Here is a 24,048-nt window from a genome sequence, read left to right as displayed (position 1 = left end):
CAAGCGGTAAAAAAGGTGAGGACGTCTACAGACGTCTATATTCTCGTGTATTTCCGTGGTACCTGCAAAGATGAAGACGGCCAATCCAACCACCGAGCAGTGTATTTTTTTGCCCACCAGCTTACCGCTAACGCCGCTCGATCGAATGACTTGGATTGTTTACTCGCTCCATCAAACAAAAACAGCTCGACTCGACAAAATATAGAGCCGGACAACGAACACGAGCGATGGAAAACAATTAGGCTGCCTGCAACACACATTCGCGGGGGGAAACGGAAAAGATAAATTCTGACACGGTTACAAGCCGTCGCTCTCGTTATTTGTCCTGCGCGGGCAATAATCTTTTGGTCACGTGACGTCTGACGTCACGATTTCCATGACGCACCGCAGTCACGTGATGCAAACGCTGCTCTGCTGGAAAAGCGACCCTCCGTGGTCGCCCGCACGTCAGTGCATCCTGCCCATGATCGACAGGCTCGGATGGCCGCCTACAACGCAGTGCCGTGACCAAAAACATCGGCTTTCCACCTCGATGTCAACAACCGGCGCCAACATCAGCGCTCGCTGAAAGCCCACGGCTGCTCACGGGACGCGACGATCGACGTCCGGCCAGCCGAGATCTCCAGTCGGCTTCGCGGTAGGCCTACTTCGAACTTGAGTCCTGCCGATTTTTTGCTACGTTCTTTCGCGGGCGACACGCATGATTCACTCCCGTGACCTCACCGAGACCCCGTAGTAATCGGATCACGAAAGCGCGGCTCCATCAAGACGATGAGGCCACCCGTTCTCTGTACGAAACTGCATGCCTGGGGGGCTGTCATTCGCAACGCCCATTTACCGTCTTCCGCTGCGACGGTCGGGCGCTGTTTCCCGTGCGCGTGTTCGCGAATGATGTGGTAAGGGAAAGTCCTTGGCGGATTCCTCCAAATCGGCATCACGCCCCTGACACTTGCAAGACGCGGCAGCCATGAGCTATCGCTGTTCGGAGATAATAGTTTCGCCGGTGATCACCATCTGGGGTGCAGAAATGGTGGTCGGATCTCTTGCTCGCCTCCACTCAGATAGACAAAAAATATCCCATCACGCGCCCAGATACCCTTACCCGGTTGCCGCAGATTTGCATTGTTGGCGCAAATAGGTAATGAAATTTCGCCCCTGTGTAGTGCCCGTTGACGAGCTCGATCAAGCACGGATTAAACCCGATCGAGCAACAGCTGCCGGCATCGGGTGACTATTGTTTCCGGAGCTGCTCGTGTTGAACCAACTGCCAGTCTTGCGCTGCATCTATCTGTTACGTAATAAATGCTAATCTGGAACACGGGGCCTAGCCATCAAAACGAAGTAGGAGCTCTGTTGCCCCGGCCTTTTGTCTGAGCTTCGTAGAAGTGTATCTCCACATTGAACACTGCTACTGTCATGCCGTGTTCTGCACCCGTCGTAATGTTTAATTGTAACGACTTGTCGAATCGGGAAATGCAACTCAAATCGGTCATGCTTTTCTGCGTGAAGCCAAGTGTTGATTCATGCTGCATTGTCTCCTGTTTTTCTTTCTTTTTTTTTCGTTTTTCTGCCAGTATAGGAACATATCTAGAAGACCAGCTACTGAAATTCCAGGCAGGTACACCCGTCCGCCGTCACAATGACTGGGAGGTACGCAAATTACAACGCTGGAACTGCGAATGCAGGTGTGTGTGCGCCCCAATTATTTCTCTGCCCGTTTGTCGTTCTGGCTCCAACTCCACTGGTTGGAATGCTGAGTGCGTGTCTCACTCGCAGGTTCGTCAAACACTGATTTCCAGAGCCTGGCCCAGACGATAGGAACCAACGTCCAGAAGATCAGTCAAAATGGTGAGCGGCTACGTTTTAGCAGAGACTTGGTTGCATCCATTTTTGTGGTGTGGTGTGGTTTCACCGTGAAAAACGAGTAGATGCACCACTACATGAATCTGCTCGCCTCTGTTTTTTTCCTCCCCAGTGGGGTCTATGAAAAAAATGGTCCAACAGCTGGGAACTTCACAGGACTCCGAGAGCCTGCGATCACAGCTGTAAGTGCTTGCGTTTCTTAAGTTTGCTTGGGGACATGCAACTTGCATGGTGCCTACGTTATAAGTTCAGACAAAAAGAGAACCGAATACTGATTCGTTTGGGTGTTGACTTTCATATATAGAGCTTCATGTGCTATATAATGTAGTACTTGAATATTCTTTCAGCTTCACCCTCTCTCTTCTCACGATATGCCCGCCGCGGTGGCTCAGTCGCTAAGGCGTTGTACTGCTGAGCACGAGGCCGCGGGTTCGATTCCCAGTCGCAGCAGCCACTTTTCTGATGGAGGCTAAAAGCATGAATGCCCGTGTGTACGAGATTTCGGCGCACGTTAAAAGTTCTCAGGTGGTCATCAATCTTCTCGCTACATAGACAACTTTGTACCGAGTACCAATGAAAAAGGAGGGGAGAGGGGGGTGCTGCAAGCTTTCCTTTTTCCTGGAATTCAATGGCTCCTAAGCTTGGATTAAAAAATGGTTGATTTGTCTTCGGGTTTGAAAATACGTTGAATAATGTTGTGCACGCACCAATAGAAAGTTAGATTTTCTGGTGCAGTCTCAGTGTTACACTAGATAGTAGAAAGGTAGAGCTGTTGTATTCTGTTTGCCTGGCCTTCAGCACTGGTGTAGTGCAATGAATGTTCAGCAGGGTGTGTTAGCAGAGGTCAATCAACTCGCCTCTGTGCTGCTTTCCCCATTTTTCCGAGCAGCCTGAGTCACGAAGAAAAAGTAAAGTAAACATGTTGCGCAACTTTTGTGTTTGGGTGTAATAGACGCGACAATAGGTGTGCGAGTGACAGGTTGTTGCTGGGCTGTGACAAACTGCCCGCTCCTTACCTTTTGTAAACTGTGATTCCAAACTCGTTCCATGCATATTCTAGGTGTCGTGTATGCTTAAAGGGGCCATGCAGACAAAACACAAGTGTGGTTCATTTGAAAGATGGCCTCGTTAGAATCATACTGACACCACTATTAATGCACACTTCGCTCAAATAAACCATGTGATTAGGAAAAACGGGAATGGCCATGTAGCTCATTTCCCGCAACAGAACCAATGATAACGTATGTGCCCAGCTGTGCGATTGGCTGAGGCCGGCAAAAAAACGCAAATTAGGCAGGACTTATAAGCTTGCCAAACGAGCTATCTGCGCTTAAATGTATTGCATGTTCATTTTACAGCAGTAAGAATAGTGGACGAAAAAATGAGTTATGATCACGTAAACATTGCAGTGCCGAAGCGCACTGCTGTTGGTACTGGGCGCACCATGCTTGTTTTAGCTGCACAACAGGCCGCTGCTCTGGAGTTGTCTTACATGACACTGGCCGATTGGCATAAGCGAAGTTTTTTACATGACGCTGTTTGTCCAGCATACCCCATGTTCCACGAAACGATTACTTTCCACCGTAATGAAAACAAGCAAGGTGCAAATACGGTCAAAAACAAAGCAACGGCAGACAACGGTCCGGAGCTGAGTATGGTAGCGCCATCTGGGACGACTGACAACAAGCAAGGCTGCACAGCCCTATGATGCACTGGAAGTTCATATGAATACCCGCTCTGTGACTTCATGGCAGACGTCGCCAAAACACACAATTTAGTGGGAGAATCAAAATTTTAACCTAAACTGATTAATTTCTCATTGAATAGGGCATTGTTTGCTGCCAGACAGGCGCTGGGGGCACTATAAAAGACGGAATCTTTCGAATAAAAGAAACGTGTGTTTTGTCTGCATGGCCTTTTTAAACAAGGTGATTTGGAAATGTGGCTCAATGAATATTTAGCACATGTGCCAGAGAAAATACGCAAGGGTCACAATACCAAATGCACTAGAAAGCTAGTTATATGCATGAAAACATACACATGTTCTACCTTAGCAAATGGCTGGAATTTGTCAGTTTTCAGAAGCCACAAACATGTCTACAGAGCACCTCAGGTGCTTTAAGTACTTGCTGTTTTGTTGAGTCGCTCATTTGTAGCTTGACCAAGCAGTGAAATTTTTTTGCAGGTAATGGGCTCCTGTATCCACTTGACTAATTCTACTGGCCAACTAGTTAGGTTGAAGCATTGTAATTTGCAGAATTGCATATATCGCAATGAAAGGGTAGCGCGGACTGTGAGCAGCATGTCAACGGACCCTCATTACGTGAAAAACTTGATTGCAATTTTGCCCTTGCACTTTGCACTTGGTCACTTCACTTGCTCAGCAACTGGTCACTTTACAAGCACTGCGTGTTTCGGTTGACCAGAAAATTAATCCAGTACAGAGGGATTGGATAAATGAATGAATAGCTGAAAAACAGTCTTGGGCTTGTTCAATTTCAGCAGTAGGACCATGCATAGCAGCCCTTCCACTAAATGCTACCGCTCATAAACAAAAAAGTTAGTAATGTTGCGATGTTCCATTTTGCAACGTTGTTCTGTGCGTAGATGTCCATGTTTTTATTGCCTTCGAGGCAGCGCCTACGCTGCCCAGAGGCCCGAGTGCACCACCTGTTTAGGCTTAGTGTTAGGCCTAACCCCCCTTCTCCTCGACAGGCACCAGATCCAGCAGTACACGAACCAGCTGGCCAAGGACACCAATGGGCAGCTGAAGCAGCTGGCGGCCATGCCCCAGGGGGAGCAGGGGGCCGGCCGGCTGCTGCGCGAGAAGCTCACCAACGACTTCTCCGAGGCGCTGCACCACTTCCAGCTCATGCAGCGCACCGAGGCCGACAAGGAGAAGGACTCGGTCAAGCGCGCCCGCGCCGCCTCGGGCATCGGGGTACGATGTACTTCTTCGCTCGCTCTTTTTCTCCTCCTCCTCCTGCACAAACGGAGGTTCTGAAGGCAACCTTATTTAATTAGAAAGAATGGGACTGTGGTATAGCCTAGAGCCACTAGATGAGGTTTCAGAGTATCGGCACTCTTTTCTGTCTTTGTTCTATGCCGCCGACAGCGGCCATTGGTTGAACCGCGCCACGTGACATTTGTTTACTTCGGAAGACCCATGGGCGCTGACATTTTGGTGCCTCTGTGTTGCCGCGTGCGCGTGCTGCCCTGTACTGGGCTGTTTCAACCGGTGGAAAGGTGGAAAACGCCTGCATCGCTTCTTGCTAAGAAAGAACGACAGTGGCCTAGCGTAACTTATAGCCAGTTAAAAAGCGTAGCTTAATTAGTGGGTCTAGCGTAACCTACAGCCCCTAAATGAGCTACGCTAGCGTAACCGAGCCTGTCCCCAACGCACCGGCGCACTGTCCCTAAATCTTTGAAAAGTGAACACAGCTGACATGGTTGCCAAGCGGTGCCCGGACCAATCCGCCTCTTTCACAACCCCACTGCGCATGCGCAATCCCCTAGCGGCCAAGTCCCTAAGCAGTCCAGTAGGGGCAGCAGACGACATTCCCCACAGCTCCCGCACAAGCGGAAAGGGGTCGTGGTTGTATTTACATCGTTTGATTTTTTGTGTGTGCTCGTTGTGCGCGGAACAATGCCCACAACTTGTGCTACGTTCCGCTGTAACTCGGAGTGCCGAAAAGGGAACGGTGTCGGCTTCTATCGCTTCCCGTCGGCCGCACGCGATCGGCTACGGCGGCTTGCGTCGCTCGCGTCGGCTCGGCATCCTGGCGGATATTTGATCGCTGCTATCTGTGCAACTGCGAATGACAACCCGCAACACAACTTTTCACTACACTATCATCCCCTTTCTCGCATGTGGAACTCTATTTAAGTTATAACTGCCGTTTGAGTGATCGGTGACCGAAACATCTGCGTAGCCTGTTTCGATGCTTCCGCGCAGGTATCGCCATCTCTCGGCCGCTCGGCGCACCGCGCGCCGCGGCGACCGGTCAGCGTATAGGCTTGCATCACGGCAGATATATCTGATCGCCGCTTTTAAAATAAGCCCTGACAACAATCCCTAGCACAATTTTTCACCACACTAACACCTACTTTCTCGCATGTAGAACTTTTTAGCGATCAGATTGATTCAGAAGAGCAGCGACAAGCGCGGTTGCTACCGTTGCTACCGTGGTCTGCGCCGGTTCGAGCCGCTGAGTGTGCCGAGCTGGCAGGCGCGGCCGGCGTGTGCGCGGACTGTTTCCGAAGGCAGAAAACGCTTCAAGATTGCTTGATTTATCCATTTCTTGCGAACAAACGCGCAGAATCTACAAATTCAGCTCAGCGATCATCGTAGTTGACCATGGAGCAAAAACAGTGGGCGGAGCGACGCCGACGACGCATCTCATGTGCGCATCGGGCCGTCTCAAATTCACGCGTACGACTAGTCGTGGCGACAGTCGTAACGATCAGTCGCATGCGAATCGCGTGTACCAATCGTACATGTGTCCAGCGAACTGCCGGCCTTTGTTGAGTTGGCGATCGCACTTCATGCCAGACGACTCCAAGTACTGCTCGCTCTGCTACTCGGACGGCACACGGATCTGTCCCGAGATTTCTCTGCCAGCCCTCATTCAGTGATAAGAAGCCGCCTGGTATTATGTGATGACCAGGGGCTGTCGTCTTAAGGCGTTATAACACAACACAGAAGAAAAACTTCGGCTGCTTCTCGCCGTAATGTGGGATTGCCGTGCATACAACGAGAACGCAGCCGGAGGAAACGCCAGCAAACCCTACAGCTTCAACTTCCGCTAGGCACGCTAGGTGGCAGCACACCGCAATGAAAGAGGCGGATTCCGCCCGCCAACGTCAGCCGCAATAGGTCGCATAAAGCTGGCCACTCTGGCGTCGGGCACCAAAATGGCTGCCGCCATTCGTCGGTGTCGTTCCTGTTAAGCGTAGCTTATTTAGTGGCTCTAGTATAGCCCACTCAGCTCCGTTTCAGCCACAGAGGATGTTGTTTTTTTTCTTTAATGCAGACGCCATGAAAACTTCCAAAGCTTCCGTAAAAATGCTACAAACTTCCAAAGCTTTCATGAAAACGCTACACAACGTCAGCAGTGATGCAATAGAGGGAACGCGAAAACTGTGTAGTTATCAGTGGGCTAACTGCACGTTAGCATTCAAGTGACACGATTGCGCAAAACTACCGTGTAAGTCGGAATATAGGTCCCGGTTTTTCCCTAAGAAGTGTGGAATATGTCGGGTTTTTGGGGGCAACCTAGCCAGTACTCCGGCGTAGGCCACCACACCAGCTCCTGGCGTGTCAACCAGGTGGGCCCCCGCACCTACGGTGGTCCAGCGAGGTTTGCCGCTTCGAGAACGCGGTAGACAGTGGTGCCGAAGCACAGCCGTTTATTTGGGAACTCCCGAAGCATGCGAACACAAAGCCTGACGGCGTTCACGAAACACTCCGTCCTGGTCGTGGTTGCGAACGGGAGGCAGACACTCACGGCCCGCGACAACAGTTCCCACCTGAGATACTTGGTCCGCCACAGCAGTCGTTCCGCCAATGTCACCCTGACCGGACCTCCGATCAGACTCCCTCTGTCTTGTGCACACATGCTCGCACAGCCAGCGCACCTTTCCAGCACACGAACCAGTTGTGCCATCTCTTGGGGGCGCCGACGAACCAGTGGAGCGCCGGACCGGTTTTAGCGCAACTCGTCTCTACCCGCACGCACCAGCTCGGGATTGCGGGTCGCGGTTGTCCACGATTCCCACAAAAGTTTGCCAAAAAGTCACCCCTTGACGTAATATACTGGTCATTGGCTTAATTTTTTTCTAATTTCTCAGCCGCAAGATAAGGGGGTCGACCTATATTCCGACTTATACGGTAGGAGCTGACTACAATCAGTCATGTTTCTTGGTCGGTGGCTGACGATCGTGCAAACAAGTCCCTGTGACGACGTAGGGACCTGGCAAGAAAATGGCTCACCAGTTGCTACTGCTTCATCCGTTTACTTTAATATCTCTGTCATTTGTTTTGAAGTTTAAGGTAAAATTGGTGTCATTGTTGTGGAGTCAAAGTGGCCGTTTTAACAAACCAAACTTCTATTTTGTCTTCATGGCCCCTTCAAAGGGATACCTCTAGAGATTTGTCACTCTTACTTGGGGCGGCTGCATTCGGTACTTTGATTTGTATAACTTGTTATTAGCAACTTAAAAGTAGAAACCCAGATCCCTAGGTTATTTGTAGAACCAAGGAGAAAAGGGAACACTAGGTGCTCGTAATTGTCACCCAGTGATCTTGAAATGTCTTGAGGTGAGGTGTTGTGATGAAGGCCGGGGTCATCAGAGGGATGATATTCTGTTGCAGAAATGAAATATGAAGACACCCATGCACTCAGCACTTTGGTGCACGACGATGGACCCCAAGGTGGTCTACAGATCCAAGGCCCTTGCTATGGTGTGCCTTGTAGTTCTCATCATCTTAGTGCAGTGCGGACAGGACTAAGAAACGGGAAAGACGGGACAAATCGTCCCGTGTATCGCATTCCTTAGTCCTTTCCGCATTGCGCTGTGACGATGAAGTTATACCACATCACTCGATTCTCTACACTGCTAGAGTTTTTATCGTATAGCTTTTGTTGGAACCCAGTGCACAAAAACAATCCACGTCGTGTAACAGTTTTGCAGCGAGTTTTATTTCTTGCACCCAAGAAACTGCATTAACATACGCAAGGAGTAAGCATATATTCAGTTTGTGGTCAACAAATGTGAAAGAGGGCTTTTGTAAGTGTTGGAAAGTTGGGGTTCCTTTCCAATCTCTTGGCCTCGCATCTTTAAGGTTTCTGCTCATTTTCATTGTTTTATTTTTTTACCACCTCATGAAATAAGAGCACGGGACATACCCAACTTAACACGTGCTGTCGGGAGCAGAAGTCCAGATTCCATGTGAGCGGCCGCCGAAATGCATTGCAGCGCCACCATGCGAAGCTGCATCTGCTGCCGATACACTGGTTGTGGGCCCTATTTTAACCGCAGGCATCTTCGCTGGCTCACTCGAGCTGATATGCTATTAGTAGACAGAAGGACAATGTTGCTTCACTGGTGCATGTCGCGTCTTTTCAGAGCGTTCTGGCCAAGCCAGGCTCAGTGGTGTAATTAGCGCAGAGAGATTCATTGAACGAGTGCGCCTTTTTTATTACTGCTTATCACGAACTCCAACAAAGACCGAGCATGTATTAGTTCACTCTGGAGCACCAGATTATCTGGGAAGCACAGTGATGGTAGGAAGGAGTAACGAAAAACAAAACAAAAACACAGCCAAGCATTAATGCAACCACAGATAGCAACAGCAAACGAGCATGCGTGCAGTTAGAATAGGTCGCGCTGCCGGTACATTGTCAACAAGTGGGCTTTGGTGGGTTGTGGCCGTGATGCATTTCGGCCACCGCTCCTGTGGAATCCAGACGTCTGCTCCAGACAGTACATGGGGGAGCTGTTAAGAAGACTGTTTTGGCCGAAAGTGCTGGTGACTGTTTTTGGTTGTGATGCTTTAACGGGTGTGGCCCACGTTGTCACCTGTCGACGATGCTGGTTCTGCTCCGTTTTTCACTCTGCTGTGTTCCCTTCTCCACTCGTGCAGTTGGAGTCGAGCAGCCGGGGCGGAGCAGGCAACCTGATCGAGTTGGCCTCGCCAGTGCAGCCGACGCAGCAGCAGGCGCAAAGCTATGCCCAGATGGATGAACAAGTCAACCTGGAGATGCTGCGCGAGAGGGAGCAGGCCATTCGCAAGCTCGAGGTGAGCCGACAATTGAATTGAAGTTCCACAACGATTGAGCCGCAACTGAATTTCTGACAATTTAATAGTAGTTCCACGACAACTGCGCCGCTATTGAAGTTCTGACAGTTGAATTGTAGTTCCACAACAGTTGAGCAGCAATTGAAGTTCTGACAATTAAATTTTAGTTCTATGACAAGACAATTGAGCCGCAATTGAAGTTCTGACAATTGCAACCTCAACACCACCCTAGCTTGGCAACTGTAGCTGCCTAAATAAATGTGCACCTAGCGGATGTGCCGCAGCCTTTGAGTTAGAAATGTGTGTTAGAGCCAAGTTCTGAGGCTTGCATGCCTGTTTAATTTGAGCATGCCGATTGCGGAATTATGAATTCAGTAAGTAGGAAAGTATTTGCGAGATGTTCTCCTTGATTGGTTATGCCATCACGGGTGTCTGCTGATTCGTAGGATCAAAGAGAAGGAAAAATACATAAAAAAATCCTGGCCCATCTCCACTAACGTGAAACCTGGGGAGGGGCGAAGCATGCAGTGTATAAGTGTGTTCTTGGCACCATGGTGTTTTCGCCAATGGAGATGAAACCGTTTTGGGGGTAGATGTATACAGCTTTGGCTGTGAACGTCTCTCGTCTTTGAAGCAAGCACAAAGTGTTCTAGTACGAGGCATAAATGAGTGTCCCGGTGTTTTCTTAGCACGCATTACTTTCTAGCGCGAAACGTAAACGAGTTTCCCTGGTGTTTTAGTACCAAGACTACACAAGACGACGATTACGACGAGAGGAGATGTCAACAGCCCGAGCCTCTGAGGGGCTTCGCCCCATAAGGATGATGGTGATAGCGAGAGGGCACGGTCAGCAGGTGGACCATCATAAGAAGTGCCTAGGTGTCCTTGTAGTTTCTGATTGCTGTGTGCTTGTTTGAGGTGACAGTTGCCGAGACAACTAGAAGCAACCGTCCTATTCTTGTTTTGTGTCCCTTCAAATCTGTCTTTCTCCCGTGTGCCCGCAGAATGACATTGTGGACGTGAACGCAATATTCAAGGACCTAGCGACGATGGTTCACGACCAGGGAGACATGATTGGTAAGGCTTTGCGGTGTTGGTACGTCCTGTAACGGTGCATAATTCTGAAGCAGATCTAGCCAGGTTTCCACCAACCTTGAAAACCGGGAATTCTCAGGGATTTTGAATACTGTGGAAAAACTCGGGGAGAACTGAGGGAAGTTGTGCTTCTATCAGGGAAAATTAGCTGTACTTTATAAAGGGAGTGAAATTCACGGTAATGCTGGCTCAAGTAACAGCGAGTCAAAAGTGGACAGCCCTCCAGAGCCGTCGCTGATGGCGCAGTCTGAAGTCACTGGTTCCAGTCAGAACTCTCTTCGTACAGCTTGCAAGAGTCCGGCCCCCCCTCCCCCTCCCCAACCCTTGTATGCTCCCCTTGTGTTCTGGCGTGTTTCCCAGGCTCCTGAAAGGCAGAAGAAAACGTTGTACGCCGTGATAGCTTGTTGTGGCAGCTTAAAGGGGTCATGAAGACAAAACAAAAGTTTGGTTCATTCGAAAGATTGCCTCATTAGAGTCATGCTGGCGCCACTTTTAACACACACTTAACTCAAATAAGCTATATAATTAGGAAAAAAGGGAATGGCCATGCGACCCACTAGCTCATTTCCTGCAACAGAACCTATGATGTCATGTGCCCAGTTATGCGATTGGCGGAGGCCAGCGAAAGCAAACGCAAATTAGGCAGGGCTTATAAATAAGCTTGCTGCATGAGCTATTTGCGCTTAAATTTAGGGCACATTCTTTTTATAGCAGTAAGAATGGGGGGGATAAACAGTGGAAGTTATGAAAGCACACTTAAACATAGATGTACCGATGCATACTGTTGTTGGTACTGCGCGCACTATGCTTGTTTTAGCTGCATAGCAGTCCGCCGCTTTCGAGTTGTCTTACACGCACTGGCCGATTGGCGTAAGCGACGTCTTACGTGACCCTGTTTGTCGAGAATATTCCATGTTTCATGAAACGATTACTTTCTACACTAACAAAAACAAGGCAGGTGCAAATACGATCAAAAAACAAAGCAACGGCAGACAGTGGTCCATGCATGAGTATGGTAACGCCATCTGGGAAGACTGACTGCAAGCAGCGCTAAAGCCAAATCATGCAGTGCAAGTTCGTTTGTACGCGCGTGCTTATCACTTCATTGCTGACGTCCCGAAAACGCATGATTTGGCGGGAGAATAAAAATTTTAGCCTAAATTGATTAATTTCTCAGTGAATACGGCATCATTTGCTGCCATACAAGCTCTAGGAGCTCTATAAAATATTAAATCTTTCGAATAAAACTAACTTGTATTTTGTAAGTATCGAATGTAGACATTGTACTCTGTTTTTAAGAGTTACTTTTAACAGCAAGCCGGCACTATATTCTCCTGCGTAGGAAGATGGCATGTTTCGGTTCCGTAGCTTTCGCTGCGCGCCTAAAGCGCTTTACGTGGAGCCGCCATAGCGGTGTATAGTTTAGGTGTTCCTGATTTCCAGTGTGAATACCAAATAAACTCTTCCTGCTCATCCTGCGCTGTGTTTTGATGCTAGAAGTATGGCGGCGTTAAAGGGCACCTAACGTGACAGCTGTTGAAGATGCAGGTGTCCCTCATCCAAACTAAAAGGAACTTTTTGAAGCAGCGAAATACAGCACTGAGGCATTGAGTGCGAGCTGAGAACATGGCAGTATAGTTTTACCATTCTTTCTTCGATATTTCATTCACTGTGGATTTTACTACCACTCTTTTGTGTTTATTTTTGAATGAGATTAAAGCTACTCATTAGCATTCAAACTTTATGATGTCATATTTTGTTTTATAACAGGCTTTTTTAGAGGGGACAGCAACTGGTGAAGTGATGTCAGCCTGTGTTGACGTGAAACAGAGTTCTGTGTCACTTGGGGAATTTATCAAAAGACTCGGGGAAAGCGTGGAAAACTCGGGGTATTTGAAAATGTCAACTTGGTAGACACCCTGCTAGCACATTTTGTGGGAGATCACTTTGTCGGTTCATCTCCATTTCTTGTCATTGAAGTCATCATCCTGTACATGGCTATCCTCAGTGCAATCCAGTTAATGTCCATCTCCATTTCTTGTCATAGTTCACATTCTATACACTGCTATCGTCGGTGCAATCCAGTTAGTCAAATGTGCCGTGAAGAGCCTGAAGTTTCTTGGCAGTAAAGCAGTGTTTGGTGAGTCCTTGCACTTGCCAAATGTTGTGCAGGTTGAAAGGAGAGGTTCAGCAGGTCACCAGAAATCGAGCTGCAACTCTTTCTGATAGGAGTGGTAGAGAAAGCTTTTAGCGCGTTTACAGTGGAACCCCGATAACATGACTGATGACTTGTATCAGAGCTCGAAGACATCCAGAGGTGACTGAATGCACCGTCCACCAATCTCTCCTCCCTCCCACCCTACAGACAGCATCGAGGCGAACGTGGAAAGCGCAGCTGTGCAGGTTGAAGAGGGCGTTCAGCAGGTCGCCAAGGCAAGACAGTACCAGGTACGCTTTATTTAACTGTTGTGGTGTGTGCATCGCTGTTTCCCCGAGGTTTCCCCGACCGCGGCGGCCGCTTTTCTGATGGAGGCGAAAAGCAAAAACGCCCGTGTGTACGAGATTTCGGCGCACGTTAAAGATCCCCAGGTGGTCAAAATTAATCCGGAGCCCTCCACTACGGCGTGCCTCATCGCCTGTGTTGCGTCGGCGCGTTAAACCCTAGAATCAATCAATCTGTGGGGTGCTCCAGGCACAAAGGTGTCTTGTTGCTTGGCCAAGAGGCGCGTCGCTGGCGAGTGGCATACCAAGGTCAGAGCTAACTACATAAGCGACACCTTAGATTCTTAGTAACTGAGAGAACAGGCTGGGTTTTGTTCAACAGTGGATGGTATTCGTGCCGAATACCTGGTGGTGGAGCAATTCTTGGGATGTAATAAACTGCTTATAGATTGCAAAACAGCATTTGCTTCATTAGACGCTGCTGCAGTACTGAAAGCATTGAGGGATGAGGGGGTAGAGGTGACTTGCATGCGGCTCTTCGAGAAGTTTGCAAGGTATATGCGGGTACGGTAACCCTTCACAAGAAGAGGGATTAGGGGACATCAGTTCTATGGAAGTATTTGTGGCATGCCTAAAGGAAGCTTGATTGAGAGAAGTCGTGTGGCATGCCTAAAGGGGGGCATTTAGGAAGCTTGATTGAGAGAAGTAGGGGGTGGGAGTAACTGGAGAGTGTTATTGAGATTTGCGGGTGACATCATCTTGTTCAGTGAATAAGGAAGGCATGCTGAGGATGCTTCAGGAAGTGTACTCGGTAGGCTCAGTGGTAGGGTTAAGGAAAGACGGGAAAGATTAAAAGAAATGTTAGAGAGACATGCAGATACTAGGCGGGCGAATTCAACGGTCTCGGACAAAATGTCAGTGCCGATCCAAACCGCGAGAGGGAAATCAGAGGTAGAATTAGTGTGGGCTGGAGAGCATTTGGCAAGCACTCCAGAGCAATGAGCAGTAGGCTAGCTCTGTTACTAATAAATAAAAAAAAGTGTGTACAGTTAAACCCCGCTACAATGAACTCCACTTCATCGAATTTCCATTGCTGTGAGATATTTCCATTTCCCTGTCAGTTAACCATAGAAGTCAGTGCATCAAAGTCCTCGCCACAACGAGCCATTTGTCAGGCTTGTTTTCACTTCAACGAAATTTTAGCTCAGAGGAGCTGGGCTTGAAAATTTATTTTAAGGTGAAATAACGGTAGCATTTCGGCTGGCGTACCCGCAAATTTTCCCGCCATTTTTCTCGCGGAGCTACCATGGTTGCCAGACCACGAATGCCCTCCCCGCTAAAAGAGCGGCTGCAGGTTGTCGCCAGTTTATGGTCGCGGATCTGTCAGTCCGCTCTGGTTGCAAACCCCTGCGCGCTCGCGCCGCGGGCTCTGGCGCGGGCCCGGGTTCATTTTTTTTCCCGCTTTGTCCCCAGGGGAGGTACTACAAACGTATTGGGGCCCGTAAAGGCCGCGGATCTGTCAGTCCGCTCTGGTTGCAAACCCCTGCTCGCTCGCTCCGCGGCTCGGGCTCTGGCCTGGGTTTTCCCGCAATGTCACCCAATTTTCCCGCAATTTCCAGCAGCATTTACGGTCGTTTCTCGCGGCCTTTACGGGCCCCATACGTTTGTAGTACCTCCCCTAGGGACGAAGCGAAAAAAGAACGAACCCGGGCCAGAGCCAGAGCCGTGGCGGGAACGAGCAAGGGTTTGCAACCAGAGCGGACTGACGGGCCCGAGCCAGAGCCCGCGGCGCGAGCGCGCAGGGGTTTGTAACCAGAGCGGACTGAAACTGGCGACCACCTGCAGCCGCTGTTTTAGCGGGAAGGGTATTCCTGGTCTGGCAACCATGGTAGCCCCGCAAAAAAATGGTGGGAAAATTTGCGGGTATGCCAGCCGAAATGCTACCGAAATAACCATACCGCCAGCCATCTGTAACTCGTCATACATTCAGGGTGCTTGGTTTCACCGAAATTGTGCGCCCACACCTCCACCCATAAACAAAAACAAATTCATAGATGGACGCCATTGTTTGCTGGTGATAACAATGTGGCTGGCTGTCTTTACACGAGGTGCTGTACCAGTTTGCAAGCCAAAGCTACAGCCAATCCGTATCCAGTTGAAATTGCGTGAATGTGCCTTGCTGGCACTGTGCCGTGATGTATGCGTTGAGCAGCTGTCATCACGGTTTCCCTTCTACATATCGCTCTTCAAAGTCGGAAGCAAGAATGGTTTTTGTGTTTAGTCTTGAACCTGCATCATCCCATCTTCATCGCGAGTGCGGGCTCGTGATACGTACTTGCCTGCCAAAGTCAGATGCCCCTCCCCCGTTCCCAGTCAGAGAATAAGATGGCAGGCGTGGCTTCTGCCACAAGCAAGAGGGGGGGGGGGGGGGGGGGGGGGGCTTCCGACCACCTAGCAGCTATCTGCGAGTAATCAGCTCTGTAGATATGCTTTGTTGTACACCATTATTTTTTGTGACTGCATTTCTTCTGCGGGTAACCCACTCTACGTGCGGGTTAAAAGCAGATGACTGTTGGTAGGTTTGTTAACCAAGTAAACACGACGTGCCTACCTAACTTCAGGTCGCTCCTTTCACCTCAACGAATTTCTGCTTCAATAAAATGTTTTGCATGTCCCGTCAGTTTCGTCGTAGCGGGATTTGACTACAACCAATACGTTCTCCTCAGGATGACAGCAACTTCGGGGCATTGTTAAACACCTTGGAGGAACACTTTGATCAGCTCAATGAGCAGTGGAAAGCAAAGCGTTATGACAGGGGCAATGCTTAAAAAACCGAAACGAGGCTCTTGGATGTGGGAACAAACTTGGGCGGAAGACTTCCTACGCGAAATTAAGAGAAAGAAATGGAGTTGGGCTGGGTGACAGTGTGGAGAAGCAACAACCAGTGGACCTTCAGGGGAGTGGAGTGGCTATTGAGAGACTGGACTGGGAGGAGGAGGAGGAGGCTGGTAACTCGATGGAGGGATAAAATGGAGATTTTTGTGGGCCGAGAAGGGCAGTGCAGGATGGGAGTTGCAAGTCGGTGGGAGAGGTGTCTGTCCTGTAGTGAACATAAAAGTAGGCCAACGGTGGGGATGTAAAGGTGAATGATGCATCTAGATGACGAGCAGTTGCTGTCGAGACAGGCAGCATTAGTGCGATATTCGCTGCAAAGACCGAGACCACGGAGCAAGAATAAAATAGGAGGGGAAACGGAGCTTCCTGGGGCAACGCGGTAACGTCACAAACACTTGGCGATCGTCAAGCTTCCGGCATCTGGCGGCAAGCGAAGGAACTGCGCGGTCATCGCCACGGCCGGCGCGCGTTCTGTTCGCGCTCGCCCAGTCCAACGCGGACGCGGGCATAGCGTCGGCATTTCGCCCGGCCGCTGAAACATTCCGTGGCCGAAGCGAGAGTGGGCCTATTTGATTTTCCACTTCTGGCTGCCGGGGCTGCCCGTGGGCTGCCAGAGGCGAGAGCCGGTCATTCGTTTTTCTCGGGCAGCCAAAAATGTCACTTCGGGCGGCGCCAGAACGTCTTCGATTTTTCTGGGTCGGCTACTTCTGGCAACCCGCAAGCTGCCAGAACCGCCCGGGCGTTCGTGGTCTGGCGGCGAGCGGGCACTGATCTGGCAGATAGCAGACGACGCTGCTAGCAGACGACAAAAGGAGAGCCGCACGGCTAGTTTGAAAATAAAATCGGGAATATTTTTCGTTCTTTCTGATTTGATGGTTTGGAGTTTATTTATTTAATCTGAAAAATCACTTTTGCGCACATTTCAATTAATTTTTCGCATTAAAACAGCCGTTTTTTTTAACGGGAAGTGAGGTGACATATGATGCGCGCCTAAACGGTCATTTGCGGTTCGTCTTCTGGCAGACATGGAATGCCTATTTCAGCTCGTGGGTGAGGACGGCGTAGCAATTCTAGATAAAAGCATGTCTGTGTTTATTACTTCATGTAAGGGGTTCTAAGCGAGTACATTGGTTGTCCGTGTGTCATGAACGAAAGTTTTCGTTTATTCTTCCGGAAAGAAAAAAAGGGCTCTCCCGCGCAGCACTCTGGCGTCGTGGGCGCTGCCAGGAAAGCCGGCAAACACGTCGATGAACGCCATGTCCGCATTGTAGATCCCTTGGAGTACGATGGAGTGAAACTTCTTGCGATTGTAACTCCCTTCGTACTCCGAGGGTGTACGAATACGCAGTCATAAATCGGGCCGATCATGTCCGGCAGTCCTACGCTTCCTCGACATAAACGAGAGTGTGGAACGCCCGCTTGTTGAGCTTTCGTTATGTTCAGTCGGGCCAGATTTCCCATCCGCTGATAGAAATAAACAAATCCGTTTACTCGGTAGACTGCGGCGTGAACAGATGACTCGCTCACGTCGAATTCGCGATCATGCACATGGTACGCTGTGTACCGATGTACGACAGGCAAATGAAAACTGTTGTCTGGCCAGGCATTTTGGGGCGTCCTCGCAGTCCTTCAGGGTAGAATTCGGAGTGGTGAAATTCGGCGACTAGGGCTGCCACTGCACGCCGCGACAGGCGAAACAGTCTCCTGGACTCGAACTCCAGGTAGGTCGGCACAACGTTCTCCACGTAGAGACGTACGCGGTGCCGTTCTTCCCACTGCACCATCGCGATGAGGACGACGCACACATTAAAAACGTTGGTTCGCAATCGCACTCTTCATCTTCAAGATGACGGCGGTCCGCAAAGAACGCGTCGTGGAGAGCAGGGAGCGCACTTCTTGCGTCGTACGCCATTTTGCCACTGAAACTGTAGCAGATGACCGAAAAAAAAAAGTTGCTCCGCAGCGCTTGTCGCAGCTGGGATTTCTCGGTCCCGGCTTCCGGTGTATCCCGAGGCGCTTGAACAACGTAATTATTACGCAACTTCCTATCCGCCGGCTAGCTTCTGGCAGCCCGCGGGCTGCCAGAACAATCGAACAGGCCCACTGCGCTCTTCTGCTCTTCCGTTGGCTGAAGAACCCGCCTTCGCGATTAATTTTCTGTCAAATTTAAACCGGCCGGTACGAGCGAATAACAGGGGCATTTTCTTTTAATGCGTAAGCAATCTTGCGCGAGCAGCAAGCCCGAAATACAAACCTGTAAACGCAAAAAAAAAATCGTGAAACCACCGACTACGTAACAACCTATATCGTGCAAAATCCCACAATTGATGATGTTACACTTTCAGTAACTGTAAGGGCGTAAACGTAGATTACTGGTCGAAGGGAAAACAAGCTAAAAATAGGCAAAGCGCCGCAGCCGTGCTCACGAGTTATTGGGCAGTGCAGACTTTTTATATAATTTTGGACCGCTGGGTGGTGTTTAATTTCTTGTCAATGGTGTTCCGACCGCGGCTAACGTTATACATTACTAGAAGCCCATCGAACGTTTGTAGTTTAATGGCTGTGGACAGAGTTGTCTGTGTACTGTGTTAATTAATGGGCGGGACATACGTCAGGAATACGGTGAGCGTTGTCAGGCTCAGGGTGCTTTAGGAAGTGAATAGCCCCACATGTTGGCGTAAAAAAAAATCCTTTTAAAAAGGACACAGTGCAACAGTGTTTCTATAAAAAATGAATTTATTGAACTTCACCACGGCACCGAACTTAACACATCTGCTTCTGTGCGCTGAATTTTTTTTTTTAATTTAGGACTTTGAACCCCCATAAGTGTGGGGAAATAAATATTTGCATAAAGAATATAAGCAAGCGTTGTTTGTAGAAACATTCCACCGCTCGTCACCTAAACCTACATGCTCTGAATGAAACAAATTTGTAACAGAATCATAAACAAGTACGACCAGAGAGATAAGAGCATGCACAGGGAACACTCATTTCGTGCAGAGCCTTGATTGTTTCTTTTGTTCGTGTGACGGCTTCGCAGAGTTCCTGGCTTCATTGAGGCAGTGTTGTCTCATGCGCATAGCGACGTAATACCTCAATATCTTGGCTATAGCCTCATTCTTGTGCTCATCGCATGGGAAGGACACAGCCGATATATGTTGGATATACTAGACTCCTATGGTGACTGCGACGAAACGATGGCGTACCGTGAGGACAAATTTGAAATACGGGATGCAAACCGTTGCAAAATCGCATCGCATTTGCTAATGACATTGTTCAAACGTTGCCATTGTATACACGTACCGGCAGACGCGCAAACCTAGTGCACTTTGTTTAACACCGGTACGCCGCCTTCGTCAAAGGACCGCGGACACACCGGCGTCTTAACGTCAATTGTAATCGCGCGAAATGCGATGGAACCGCAGACAATCCGCCATTATCGCACTGAGCAGATGATCAACTGACGCCTGAACAAGCGAAAGCGCCAACGAGACCCGGAGTGGCCTTTACATGTGTCGTCTGCTCGCCTTTCTGTCGTCTGCTATGTGCACCTCCTCAGCCGCGAGAACAGTTTGCGGCCGCCCTGAGCTGCTCCCTGGTGCAAATGAAATACGATTCAGCGATTCAGCAGCTCCGGTAGTGGTGGGCGGAGCCAACGCGGCGCTGCTCCTGCAAATAAAATACGGAGCAGCTTGGCGCTGCTCAAAGCTGCTTTGAGCAGGCAAAAAACAAAAGAGACCAAGTGCCAGCACCACCGCCGTTGCGGGACGGTGACACGAACGCGCGCGCGCCCGCTACGTACGTGGTAAACGCGCGTCCCATGCCCGCGTCGCGCAGCAGCTCGAGCTTGCGGCGAACGCTGCAAACAATAGTATTGCTTTTAATACATTCAACCAGGTGCCGCTGTAAAATTGTTCGCCGCCGCAGCTGCGTAGCTCCGTAGGTCGCCCTAGTTATCATTGTGACATTATCTGGTCGCTCTATCGCGCCGGCCGCAATGGGCGTTTCCTCTCCTATATATTCTTGCTCCGTGACCGAGACGCACGGCTTAGCAGCAGTTAATAAGGGGGGCAAAAGGGTACTTCTTGGTGGCTAAATTCGAGTGTTTCGTAACCTTGGTAAGGAAAAGGGATTACGAGGCTCACATGAGTGTGCAAAGTTTTGGGTGGTGGTTGGGGGACATGGACTGCATCGTCAAGAGTATACAATGAAACATCTTTGCAATGTGGAAATACTCTTGCAGCGTTGTTCCAATCAATTGAGACTAGTGAAGGATGCCAGAATAGAAAGGGGGAGCAGATAAACTTGGAAATGTGTTGTCGTTAGGCGCGCACTGAACAATGCTTAACTGTTGTTCACATGGAACCCTTCTCCTCTTCAGCCCTCATGGGTTTCACGCTCAAAACAAATGTTCTCACTTGACGGTAGCCCTAAAATTTCTCCCTGTTCCGCCACTTGGAGAATGCCTTTCAACCAGACCAACTTTCACCACTGTATCCACATTTTCTTTTTTTTTTTCATTAAGTTCTATTGCCCGCTGCTCACTGTTTAAGGTGCAAGTTGGGGAAGGGGGACATGACTGTTAAAACAGCTTCTGTTACTTATGCATTGAATTTCACCAGTTTCATGGCACGGTTGTTTCTTTCGAATCTAAAACTGAATTCAGTTTACAAGTGCCCTCCTGGAGTTATAAATGCTTCGTAGTGATGAATTGATGCCATTACGACAAAACTACTTGTGTTATTCAGTTCTAGTCAGCTTGGGTTGGTGATACTGTGGCACTGGCACCAATTTTTTCTTAAGTGAACCCGTGAGGCAAAAAGCTTTTGTTTTTCTTTCTTTTTGGTTGCGGGGTGTCATGATTTATGTCCACAGAACACGTGGAAGAAAGTTTTGGTGGCACGTCTGTGTGTCCTGTCTGTTTTGCAAGTGATTATGACTCCAGTCCAGCTAGCTCAATTTTACGTACTTGCGGCATCACGACTTGTTTATTTATTTAGGTGTATGTGTATATATATATACATATATATATATATCGCTGTCTCTTTCTTTCTTTCTCTATCTCTTTCTTCAAACCCTCAAGCGCCAAGGCATTGTAGGGGGGAGTGGGTAGAACAGTACAGTGGAGGTTGTAGTGCTACAGCAAAGTTAAACAACATTTCTAGCCAGGAGATACAAAACAAAGCAAATTATCAATTTAAATAACGTGCTCTACGCAGATATACCCAAAACTGTGTCGAAATACAAAATAAGCATTCAAGAATTCACCAAAAACAGCTCATTACACATGCAATAGAGTTACGGTAACCGCACCATACAAAACTGCGCAGGAATATTGCATTACATAAAGTGTTTGAATATGCGCTAGCATTTCAGTGATTTATTGATGACTGTTGGGGCTAAAAAAACAACTAAACTGCTTCCTTCTGCACAACATCTGTAAATATTTGAAGGAATTTATCCCTGACTATCTCGTAGTCTTAAGAGGAATTTCAAAGTGCAGTTGCACTTGTAACTGAAAATGTATAATAGGTACACCTGAAGCATTGTTTTGTTTTGCTTGTTTCACAATTTGATGTATTTGCCGACCTGGTTGGTTTACGTATGGTACATGAGTTCTGAAATGAGTCATAATTGCTAGGTGCGTTTTTTTTTTTTCTTTAACTTTTCTTGCACTTGTAGCAACTCAAGTGCATGGTGATAACGCGTGACACCAAGTGTGCTCTGTCGATATAGCTATCTCCTCATTGTTTCTGCTAGAAGTGATAGCCAGCTTGTACAGTTGAGCTTTTGCAGTACTGCCTTCCTTTCTTTGTCTTCATTTTTAAGTGAAACAAAGGCCAGGAAGTTTACACAATCGGCATGTTTGCACATCGAATCGGCTTTGGATTTGCCTGGCACTCCGTCTAGCTTTTTTTTTTTTTTTCTTGTAGAAGAAGAGGCTTATCAGCTTTGTTCTTTCAATCTTGGTCTCAAACATTGGTCATCTGGTGGCACTGAATGCGTGCGAGTGGTTTTTGGTGTTCAGAGTTCGTTACTTGAAACTGTAACAATTTGAGTTTCATCTAATTTGCGTGTGCATCCGTATGTGTAAAGATTGGCCAATTGGAATGCATAGTTCAAATTATATCTAAACATATTTTGGGGGTGGGTGAAAAATCCTCATTGTTGGGGCCTCAGTAGCTCAGCCCCATTCCCAGTTGCAGTGCTGTTCCTTGGAGGTTAAAAAAAGAAAACACCCAAGGTGGTCTAAATTATTTCGTAGCCCTCCAATATGCTGTCCCTGCCTAGCCCAAGCTTGCCGTCCAGTGCAAAAAATCCAGTTCAAACTTTTTGAACTAAAAACTCCCGAATAGCAACTCTTTGACATCATTTGGGTCAAACATTGGTGAGATTTTCTTTCATAGTTGAGCTACGGTCATTGCACTTCATGATTGCTCTAAACCACCATCATTGGTTCACATGCATTGCAATGTAGGTGGTTACATTTTCATTTAGGCATTTAATGCACAGCATTTATATTGTCACGTAGCCAAAGACGACGCAGCTGTCTTAGAAGAAAAGCAACTTTATTGGACCAAACTGCGCTCCCCTAACAACTCGAGGAATACACAGGCGGCGAAGCAGCATTCAACAAAGTGATGTGTGTAGGAGAGTGTCGGCGAATCTAAATCAGTGGCGTCTGCTCGGCGGGCATTTACCTTTCAGCGTGATTGACAGTCAGCAATGGAACGAAAGATGATAGGTGTAACATTAAGGGACAAGAAGAGAGCGGAGTGGGTAAAAGAACAAACGCGTGTTAAGAACATACTAGTAGAAATTAAGAAGAAGAAATTGACGTGGGCAGGGCATGTAATGCAAAGGCAATATAACCGTTCGTCATTACGGGTAACAGAGTGGATGCCTAGAGAAGGCAAGCGTTGCAGGGGGTGGCAGAAAGTTAGACGGGAAGATGAGATCAAGAAGTTTGCGGGGATAAATTGGTCGCAGTTAGCAGAGGACCGGGGTAATTGGAGATTAATCGGACAGGCCTTTGCCCTGCAGTGGGTGTAGATAGGCTGGTGGTGGTGATGATGATGGTGATACTGGGGATCAAGGAAGATTATTCTGGTCTAGTAATGACAGGGCAATAGACTCCCTATCAAATGAGGCAACCTATGCGGCATTAAAAAAAAAAGTGTTTGTTCTGTAAAGTGTCCTCACACTTTGCCTCCTCCTTGTATTCCCCCTCGAACACAGGAAAAAGCCCGGAAGAAGATGTTCTGCCTGTTTCTCATCGGAGTAATCGTGCTGGCTACCCTGATAACGATCATCGTAGTGTCGGTCAAGAAAAGCTAACGGGACCCAACCACAAATCCCCGGGAACCTGCTTGTCTGGTTACGCATCCACTACGACCACACACGACACGTGAAGAGAGAGAAAGAGAGAAAAAGAACGAAGAAACATCCCTTTTCCTCACATTGCATGTCTACAGATCTTCTCCTGCCGACGGCTTGGATCGGCTAATGACTTCGATAGTGCCTACGTTTGAGTCATTCACAGCCGGTTCAGAAACATTCCGCGCGGTCGGTTGGCAAAAGAGATCTGAGGGTGTCGTTGAGTTGGGTCTAGAAAGACTTGCTTAGGTGACATTGGGGTGCGATCTAGTTCCTGGTGTCCTGAGGGAAGCTGAAGCATGTTGCATAGAGGAAATAACTCCCAAGTCTGTCTACCTGCCAGCAAGCATGTTTATTTTGTCCTCTTGCTGTTTTTCATTTTATCTCCCCCCTCCCCCCCAATCCTCTGCCCTTTGGGTGCAATAGCCAGTGACGATGTACATAAAGCTAATATATTCTGGTTGCCCAATCTGCGAACGTGAGGTAAGGGTGGCGTTAAGTGGTCCTGTTAATAAATGGTATGCACAAAGTTGACTTCTGGCTCTTTATTTAACTGTTTGCAGAGCTGATGGCAC

General features: G+C 48.5%; 1 protein-coding gene across 2 annotated transcripts; it reads left to right on the top strand.

Moving 5' to 3' along the window:
• Positions 1–400: 400 nt before the first annotated feature.
• Positions 401–24,007, top strand: LOC144159102 (syntaxin-12-like). 2 transcript variants are annotated; one of them, XM_077690388.1, is made up of 9 exons: positions 401–637; positions 1,580–1,685; positions 1,777–1,848; positions 1,976–2,045; positions 4,579–4,804; positions 9,509–9,664; positions 10,669–10,741; positions 13,125–13,207; positions 23,336–24,007. In XM_077690388.1, exons 2-9 carry the CDS (start codon positions 1,640–1,642, stop codon positions 23,432–23,434), a joined length of 825 nt encoding a protein of 274 aa, XP_077546514.1. In that variant the 5' UTR covers positions 401–637; positions 1,580–1,639; the 3' UTR covers positions 23,435–24,007. The 2 variants fall into 2 exon arrangements, with proteins under 2 accessions (XP_077546514.1, XP_077546513.1); XM_077690387.1 differs by having other exon boundaries at positions 1,575–1,685.
• Positions 24,008–24,048: the final 41 nt, after the last annotated feature.

The sequence above is a fragment of the Haemaphysalis longicornis genome, unplaced genomic scaffold (assembly GCF_048455015.1).
Source record: "Haemaphysalis longicornis isolate Haplotype H1 unplaced genomic scaffold, Haemaphysalis longicornis Haplotype H1 scaffold_10, whole genome shotgun sequence".
NCBI classification, from domain to species: Eukaryota; Metazoa; Arthropoda; class Arachnida; order Ixodida; family Ixodidae; genus Haemaphysalis; species Haemaphysalis longicornis.
The sequence above is the reverse complement of the archived record's forward strand: the minus strand, read 5'-3'. Positions and strand labels throughout refer to the sequence as shown.